This window comes from Pollicipes pollicipes, unplaced genomic scaffold (genome assembly GCF_011947565.3).
Source record: "Pollicipes pollicipes isolate AB1234 unplaced genomic scaffold, Ppol_2.1 Scaffold_5724;HRSCAF=6776_pilon_pilon_pilon, whole genome shotgun sequence".
NCBI classification, from domain to species: Eukaryota; Metazoa; Arthropoda; class Thecostraca; order Pollicipedomorpha; family Pollicipedidae; genus Pollicipes; species Pollicipes pollicipes.
Window position 1 is genome coordinate 596,250 of NW_023596746.1, and position 9,032 is coordinate 605,281.

Here is a 9,032-nt window from a genome sequence, read left to right on the forward strand (position 1 = left end):
CCATAAGACTACCAAAGACGCATGGTACACGAGGCTGCAACACAACACAACTCTTATCCTGCGACCAACAAACCCACAGGTCATGCTTATAGTCCTTGATATTCAGCCTTCTAATCTACTGATTCACCGGGGTAGGCACAGCGTCCACAGCTACGCAGCTCCGTGGCCGACATTACAAAATACCTGAAAGACAATAACTACACATAGGACCACTCGGCCCGAAAGCCATCTCGGACCCGTCGGGGCGGTTGGCAATCTGCGAGATCCGGTCTAGATACACAGCCGCCCCGGCTGATGCACGCGCTGGTTAGTGGTGCCGAGATCTGGGCCATTTCGCTGTCTCTGAGCACCTCCTCTGACCGGAAGAACCGCTAGCTAGTGGTGCGGAGACGTGGGCCACTCCACCGACTCCTCGCCGTTGCCGCCGCCGCCCGTACGCTCTGGCCGATGTACCCGCTGGTTTGTCGCGCGGAGATCAGGGCTGCTCGCCACCTCCTCTTACACCTAGGCCGTTGGCACGGCGCTGCCTCCTCTGCCGCCAACAGCTTATCTGGACAATGTCTCTCTCTCTGGTAGTGAAGCGGCTCCCACAGCCTGCTCCGCGGCCGAAGCCGGGCGCCGGCGCCGGCCGGCCGGACCTGAGCCGAGAGATCGCGCCGCCCCCGCCCCGAGGACGGGCCGACCGGCGCCGCGCCCGCGACCCAGGCGGCCCCATGCTGCGGCCGTGACGCACCCGGCCGGCGCGCGGACCCACGCCGGGACCGACCGGAACGGGCCGCTCCACAGCCCCGGCTGGCCCGCCGCCCCGCCGCCGCCGCCGCCGTGTGAAAGACCTGACGTATTGCGACGCGCTTCGCTCACTTGCGCGGTGAGTAGCGCGGGTTGTCGGGCATGTGCACGAACGAGCGCATCTCGTGCGCGGCGCCGGCGCCCGTGTGCAGCGCCGCCGCGTCCATGTCCGACTTGCGGAAGATGATCATGCGCAGGTCGGTGTGCACGTACACGCGGCCAGAGCGGCCGGTGGCGAACCTGCCGCGGGCGGCGCCACGTCAGACCAGCGCCGCGTCAGGCACGCGGCACGGCTACACCAGGCATCAATTCGTGACAGCGCGGGACAGGACAGGGCTGGCGCATCATACTGATTACGTGGAAATAATCGTATCAACGCAGCACGTAGCAAAAGGTCACTATGCATCTAAAATTTCGTGAAAAGAGGAGAACAGATGCTTCGACTACATACTTATTCAACCAGCAACGATATAACGAGCATATTGTCGGACTTAGTGCTCGGTAAAACAGCCGCTGTCCTCCCTCCAAACCACACTTGCCAGTCTGCACCGGCCATCCCATGGGGCCGAGATTAGAAGTTCACACGAGATACCATACTGAATCAGTCCCGCCACCCCTGATGAGCAGCACCACCGCACCCCTGACGAGCAGCAACGCTACCTCTGATGAGCAGCACCACTGCCCCTGAAAAGCAGCGACGCTACCCCTGATGAGCAGCACCGCTGCCCCCTGAAAAGCAGCGACGCTACCCCTGATGAGCAGCACCACTGCCCCTGAAAAGCAGCGACGCTACCCCTGATGAGCAGCACCACTGCCCCTGAAAAGCAGCGACGCTACCCCTGATGAGCAGCACCACTGCCCCTGAAAAGCAGCGACGCTACCCCCTGATGAGCAGCACCACTGCCCCCTGAAAAGCAGCGACGCTACCCCTGATGAGCAGCACCACTGCCCCTGAAAAGCAGCGACGCTACCCCTGATGAGCAGCACCGCTGCCCTTGACGAACAGCACCACCGCCCTTGATGAACAGCACCAGCGCCCCTAACAAGCCGTACTGCCGCCCCTGGATAGCGGCGACGCCACCACTGATGAAGCAGCGTCGCCACTCCTGCATGTTTAGCAAGGCCTAGCCGCCATCCCGGCCAGCCGAGGCAACAGCGCCACCTGTAGTTCACGCCACCCTCGCCAACCTTAGGTGAGCGACGCAGCAGCGCCAGCTATGGCCCGTCCCGACCACCAGCTAAAGGAGACGAAAGCACCCCCAAAAACCCGCCCGCCCCCCGGCTGAACACGACCGCAGCGCCCCCTATAACCTATCCCACCCCAGCTGGAGGAGACAGCAGCGCCACCTACAATCCGTCCCACCCGCTGTACGAAGCAGCAGCGCCACCCGCAGAGCACCACCCCTCGCCTACCGCAGGTGGATGAGGTAGCGGAGCCACTTCTGCGAGTCCGGATTCTCGGGCGACTCGCCGACGGGCATGTAGAGGGTGCGCTGACGCAGGAAGGTCTGGCTGCCCGGCGGCATCGCGCTCAGGTCATAAATCACCACGAACATCTTGACCACGGTGCCGTGCGGGTTGAACAGCGTCACCTGCAGCGTTCCCTTCTTCGGCACGTGGTAGCCCTTGCGGCCCAGGTTCACGAGGCCCTGCAGCACGAGGCAGGGGGAGGGGCGCTCAAATACAATAATACCAGCTACGCTGCGACGCGGAGGAAGCGTGCAGGTCTGAATGACTGGCTCCCGCTTGATGGCATGTCAGCTGATGGGAAGCATTAGTGGTCTGGGCATACGAGAACGGCAACGGCTTAAGTCGAGGACCATCCCACGGGACAGCATCCAAGCGACCACCTCATCCACTTCTCACGCAATACAGCACGCAGCCAGGACCACGATATGGACGACCACACGCATGGAACAGCTGCACGACTTGTCATGCCCACCATACGGACCGTTTACCGATTTTAGTTTAGGCACATATCGTTAAAATTTGGGCCGTGTCTCCAATCCATGCAACCTGCAGCCACATCTAGAAGACTGGAGCCCGCACGGCCCTGTCTGACAACCCGCTGTCATTTTGCCGCCAGAATCCGCAGCGCGTTCCACCTCGGCTGGCGACGGCCACTCACCATGTATGGCGAGGCGATCTTCTCATTGTCGCAGAGCGAGTAGAAGAACACGGTGACGGGCAGGCGGACGTGCTTGGGGTGGAAGGAGCCGCTGGCGCCGATGTCGGCCGAGAAGCCTTCGACCGTGCTGACCGGGCCGAGCCGGCCGTTCAGCACCGACTCCTCGAAGCTGCCCAGCAGGGAGGAGACGACGCCGGCCGGGCAGCTGGCCGACAGCGGCCGCCGCTCGGGCTCGGCCGACTCAGACTCGGCGTCGGCAGTCAGCTCGTTCAGCGCCGAGCTGAATGTCTTCACCTGCCGAGGCGGGGAAGAGCCGTGAGGCGCGGCCACGTGTGCGGACGGGACGACAGCCGCGACTGACGGCGAGGTGACGCAGCGGCGGGGAGCGGCACCAGCTGCGTACAGACCCGGCGCTCAGATGGGAAGACTGATCGAATGCACACGCACTGCTGCGTTAATTCCGCGACGCAGATGCAGAGCATGAGCTTCTGAACGCACAGTAGGCAGCAAGACACGCCACCTTTCGTAATTATCCGCACCACTGAAAACAGACGCGACTTGCAGCAATAACTAAATGGTATGATGACGAATAGGATGGCGTTTAAAGATGGCTGTGGGATCGCGCCCACCCTAGCAGCACTTTTGGCAGGAATAGCAAAGGCAGATCGAACGGTTATGCAGATGCCATACATCATGATACGGCCCGACCAACGCAAACCGGAGTGTCTGGTCATGTCGCCACTGATTTCCTCTGGCGATCCACATACTTCAAACACAAAAAGCGCAGCTTCTCATACCCAGCCCCAGGCCTGCCACGCATCGCCCGCCCCACGCCTGACACGCATGTGGTTACACGCCTGGGATCCGTTTAAACAACCGACGGGTACAGCTCATAAACGACGGATGAAGCTTGGTACGTCACTTCGCCAATGCCGAGGTCTGGCTGTGTTGGTTCGGTGCCCAGCGTCGCCCGCTCGTCACCGACCTTGGTGAGCGCGGCGTCGAAGTGGAAGGCGTTGCCGCGGCGGAGCGGGGCCGGCGACGAGCTGAGAGGTAGGCCCGTCTTCTGGCTGAACACGGCCGATGTGGCCGAGTCGAGCGAACGCCGAAACGCCGCCCTCGACGCCGGACTGGGCACCGCCTGGCCGGAAGGCGTACAGGTCAGCGGGGGCAGGGTCGGCGGGCACGGGTCAGGTCAGACGACAGTCGCCGCCCTCAACGCCGGGCTGGGCACCGCCTGGCCGGACGGCGTACAGGTCAGCGGGGGCAGGGTCGGCGGGCACGGGTCAGGTCAGACGACAGCCGCCGGAGGTCCGCGGGGGTGTGACTGCAGACCAGGTCGGAGGACAGTGGTGACGGACCGGAAGAGCCGGCCGGCCAGCCGGCGACGGCCGTGTCTGGAGAGGCCGGACGGCGACGGAGGGAGCTGAGATCGGCCGCGCAACGCGGTAGCTTCACCGGGTCTCCTCCGCGACCATGACAAGACGTTTGGACGCGGCAGGAGCCAGCTGGCTGAGATTGGTTGAGTTTGATAACAGCATAGCACTGAGGATCCGAGACGTTAAAGTACGGACGAACTCAACCAGGCACTTGACACACACCTGGTTTTAAGGGCAAACATGGTTGTTGTCTCCAGTTCAGTCATACTTCGCAAGCCAACCCACCACCTCAAGACCGAATTCAGTGGCACCAGTCCGCACCTCAATGACAAACTCCTGACTACGCCAAAGTACAAAATGCACCCAAGCCGCCTTAGCAGCACCTGTCACGATTTACGGTTCTCTTAAAACGCAGAAAACAATCTCGCGAAAGAACCAAACCCACACGTACCGTCTCCTTCGGCTGCTCCTCGACTGCATCCTGCGGCTCGTCCTTCTTGAAGAGGCGCTTGAGAAGATTGGGCGACTTAGGAGCCCGAGATCCCTTCTGGTTTAAAGCTGCACTACCGTTTGTCGTCGGACCACCGACGTCGTCCACCGGTCGCTCGGCCGTTCCGTTCGTCACGCCGCGGCCAGTCCCACCGGCGCCCCGCTCCCGGGCCACGCACGGGGCTCGCTTGCCCGTGTCTCTCGCGTCGCGCTCGCAGATGCCTTTTGCTGTCCGTTCGCACATGTCACTTGAGATCTTTTGGCACGTGCCGTTCGAGGCCCGCTCGCTCGTGCCGTTGGTAACCCGTTCGCCCGCACCACTCGCGACCTGCTGACAGGTGGCGCTGGTAGTCCTCTCCCGGCCGCGTTCGGCGTGGTCGCGCCGGTCGGCGACGGTGGCGCCGCGCGGCGGCGGCTCCTCGAAGCTGAGCGCGCGCCGCACCAGCCGCACCAGGCGCGGCCCGTCGGCCGGCCGCGCCGGCGAGCGCAGCAGCCGCGCCGCCTGCTGGTCGCCGCCCCATACGGGCGCCGCGCGCGCCACGAAGCGGCTGGTGCGCACGCGCTCGGTGCGGGCGTCTGCCTGGCCGGCCCGCTCGATGGCCGAGAGCAGCGGGTTGTCGGGCGGCGTTGGCTGGCGGGCGGAGGCGGCGGGCCGGCCGCCCGGCAGCGCAGAGTGTCTGAGGGGACGGCGCCGGTGTCAGTCGCACGACCGGCGGCGAAGACCAGGGGAGAGCAGGTCGCAGGCTTACTTATTATATACTATTTGATATGTTATATATATATTTTACTTGTTATATGTTTCATTATATACTATACTATTACTACTTGGTACTACTCGCATATGTAATGGACGGGCGTGCAGCACACGCATGGGCACTACTCAGGAAACTTCGACGACCATAAGCAAAGCCTCGGAACTGGTCAGCACTTGGAGAGGACAGCGAAACTGAAAAATGACGAACGACTGGCTCGATTGTCGCCAGCAACGGCAAACGACTTCATTCACAACCCCAACCATGAGCCGAACCCCACCACCGCTCCACACTTACGGGACAGCCGTCTGGCCGGCAGGACGGGGCGTGCGTTACCTGAGTACGGCGACCACCTGGAGCTTCTCCTCGGAGGTGAGCAGGAACAGGCCGGCGCCGTCGCTCCTGCTGCGCTGCGGGGTGCGCCTCCTGGGGCCGTTCGCCCCTCCCGCGCCTGCCGACAACGATTCCGGAGTCAGCAGAGCCGACCGCCCGGCCCGGTCAGCTGACTGCGGTCATCAGCACGCCCGGTGTTGTGACAGCTCTTCGCCATTGGCGGAACCGTCCAGGTTGCCCCGAGAGCGTTCTAATGATAACAATCCGAGCAATCGCAAGAATGTGGGAGAGACATCTGGATTATGGAGATATGATGCTGATATTGTTGTGTTTCTCCACACTACATTAAGTTCGCGATCACCCAGGGCCCTGCAGGGCGTCTGTCTGGCTGACCTGCGGCAGGTCGGCGCGTGGTGAGTCCAATGTCCGTCGCTGTCCCTCCGCCTGACTGTCCGCCTCTTCTTCCTGCCCACGCCACTCCTCCGTCCGCTGCCACTCCTCCATGGAGGGCGCGTCCTCGGCGGAGGTCGCGTTCTCCGAGGACGGCGCCCGCTCCTCGTCCCGCCGCTCGCCCGACCGGCGCCGCTCCTTGGGAGGCCGTGCGCTCCCGCCGCTCCAGCGAGGGCCAGCGCCCGGCCGCGGCGCCGGCTGGAGCGTGGCGCTCGGGGCTGGCGGCGTCTGCGTCCGAGCCGGCGCGGCTCCAGGTGGCGCATGCCTGCGTCCAGGCCAGCTCCGGGTCGGCGCACTGGTCCGTGATGACGCGCCGGCTCAGGCCGCGGCTCCGGTGCTCTGGCGGCAGGGCAGGGCCACCGTCACTCCCACGGTCTCGCCGACGGCGCGGGCTCGGCGCAGCGGCGCCACCGCCGTTCGGTGTCGAGTGCTGTCATCTCAGATCAGTGGCGGTGCATGGATCTCGGCCTCCGTGCACAGTGCATGGATCACCACCTACGTGCACGGTGCAGGGATCACCACCTACGTGCACGGTGCAGGGACCATCTCCTCCGTGCACGGTACATGGATCACCATCGCGCGGCTTGTTAGCAGTCACAGCCCCGTCCCGCTCACAACCTCCAATACGCAACCCAGTTCACGGTGCCGTTTACATAATCACGCCACACAAACAGCCCCACGCCATGTGTCTTTGAACTGTATCTCAAGTAAACAAGTATGGGTTTGGCTAGGAACTGAAGAGCAACCCAAAAACACACTCCCAGCACCGCCCCGACACTCCGCGCACAACAACCATCCCGACCCCGGACCTCGACCATCCCTACCCGGACTTCGACCATCCCGACCCCGGGACCTCGACCATCCCGTGACCCCGGACCTCGAACCAATCCCGACCCCGGACCCCTCGACGCAGGGACGCCATAGTCCGGAACACCGGCGGGTCCCGGGCGGGAGGGGCGGCCCGTGCTGCTGTGCTCCCCCAGAGGCGTCGGACCAGCGGGTCCGGGCGGAACACGGCGCGCGTGCTCCCCAGAGGCTTGTGACCAGGGGGTCCGGCGGGAACGGGCATGGCCTGGCGGTGTGCTCCCAGAGGCGTGACCAGGGTCCCGGCGGGAACGGCTGCGCGTGTCCCCAGAGGATGTGACCAGCGGGTCCGGCGGAACACGGTGGTGCTTCCCCAGAGGCGTGACCAGCGGGTCCGGCGGGAGGCACGGCGCGTGTGCTCCCCAGAGGCGTGACCAGCGGGTCCGCGGGAACAGGCGGCGCGTGCTCCCCAGAGGCGTGACCAGCGGGTCCGGCGGGAGGCCGGCGCGCGTGCTCCCCAGAGGCGTGACCAGCGGGTCCGGCGGGAGGACGGCGCGCGTGCTCCCCAGAGGCGTGACCAGCGGGTCCGGCGGGAGGCCGGCGCGTGTGCTCCCCAGAGGCGTGACCAGCGGGTCCGGCGGGAGGACGGCGCGCGTGCTCCCCAGCGGCGTGACGCCGGCGGCTGACCTCTGCGCTCGGCGCTGCTGTCCCGGCTGCCGAACATCAGGTGCTCGGGCGTCTCGAGGCTGGGCGAGCCGGACCGCGACGGGCTCTGGTAGCGCTTCGGGTACTTGTGCAAACTGCGCGGCGGGTCCAGCAGCGAGTCGCCGAGCAGGGAGTCGCGCGAGTCGGACAGGGCGCCCTGCAGCCGCGACTTGATGATGCTGCGCCGCAGGTCGTCCTCCGACCTGGACACAAGCCGCGTTATCACCGGGACAATCAAAAGTCCCCAGCACGAACCGAGCAAGACAAAGGTCACGGTGCCTGATTCTGGGCGCCCTTAACGGTACGGGGAGGTAGATATCAAACAGCCGAAAACAGCGCCAGGTTTCACGGGCGTGGCTCTTCCTCACAGCAACCAGGAGGCAAGCATAGTATCTGCTCCCAGCGCTGCCTTTAGATCACTCTTGAGTGTAGACATAAAGAAACAGATTCCACAGACGGGCATATACAGAGCAGGGTCACCCACGCTCTTTTCGGGCAGGGCCGCGCTCTTGTCACGGTAGGCATGACTGGAGATCACTATCCTCGCGCGACCCGACTGACCCACCAACCGTTACGCCAAACCGCATCATCCCGTCCCTCCCTCCCCACAGACAGCTTCGTCAATCACAGTCCGGACCCGTCGCCACCCATTTCAAGAGGCGGCCTGCGCACGGTGCGCTGGTGGGTTGGTGGACTGATGGGCTGGTGGGCGGTGGGCTGGTGTGCTGGTAGGCTGGTGGGTTGGGGGTTGGTGGGCTGGTGGGCGGTGGGCTGGTGGGCGGTGGGAAACTGCACCCATGCCGGTGGAGAGCCGCAGCGCCGTCACAGGACGTACCACTGGCTGGCGCCCTCCGGCCGGCCGGCGGGGCCTGATGGCCCGGCGGGCGGCGCGGCGCACGCGCCCGCCGGCTCCTCCTCGTCGCCGGCCGACAGGCGTCGCACGGGATGGTGGGCACGGCGTCGCAGCGGGGCCGAGCGCGCACGCTCACCTGACGGTGGAGAGGGCTCAGCGGTCAGTCAGCTCAGCTCAGGGCTCAGGGCTCAGCTGACGGTCAGCGGTCCTGCTCCGCCAGACTGAGACGACGCGCGGGGCCGGCCACACGGGCACGCAAACCTCGCGCAGATCAGGAACAATCGGGCGTCGGATGGACAGGCACTAACATGGTGTGTACTAAACGACATATTGCAAACAGTGAGAATCGA

The 9,032-nt window shown here is 64.6% G+C and overlaps 1 protein-coding gene across 1 annotated transcript; it reads right to left on the bottom strand.

Moving 5' to 3' along the window:
- Positions 1–769: 769 nt before the first annotated feature.
- Positions 770–5,190, bottom strand: LOC119102578 (protein FAM214A). The gene is made up of 5 exons (XM_037225988.1): positions 4,748–5,190; positions 3,903–4,058; positions 2,918–3,211; positions 2,203–2,438; positions 770–1,029 (listed from the first exon to the last, which is right to left on the bottom strand). The coding sequence occupies exons 1-5, from the start codon at positions 5,027–5,029 to the stop codon at positions 858–860; spliced, it is 1,140 nt and encodes a 379-aa protein (XP_037081883.1). The 5' UTR covers positions 5,030–5,190; the 3' UTR covers positions 770–857.
- Between the last annotated feature and the right edge of the window lie 3,842 nt (positions 5,191–9,032).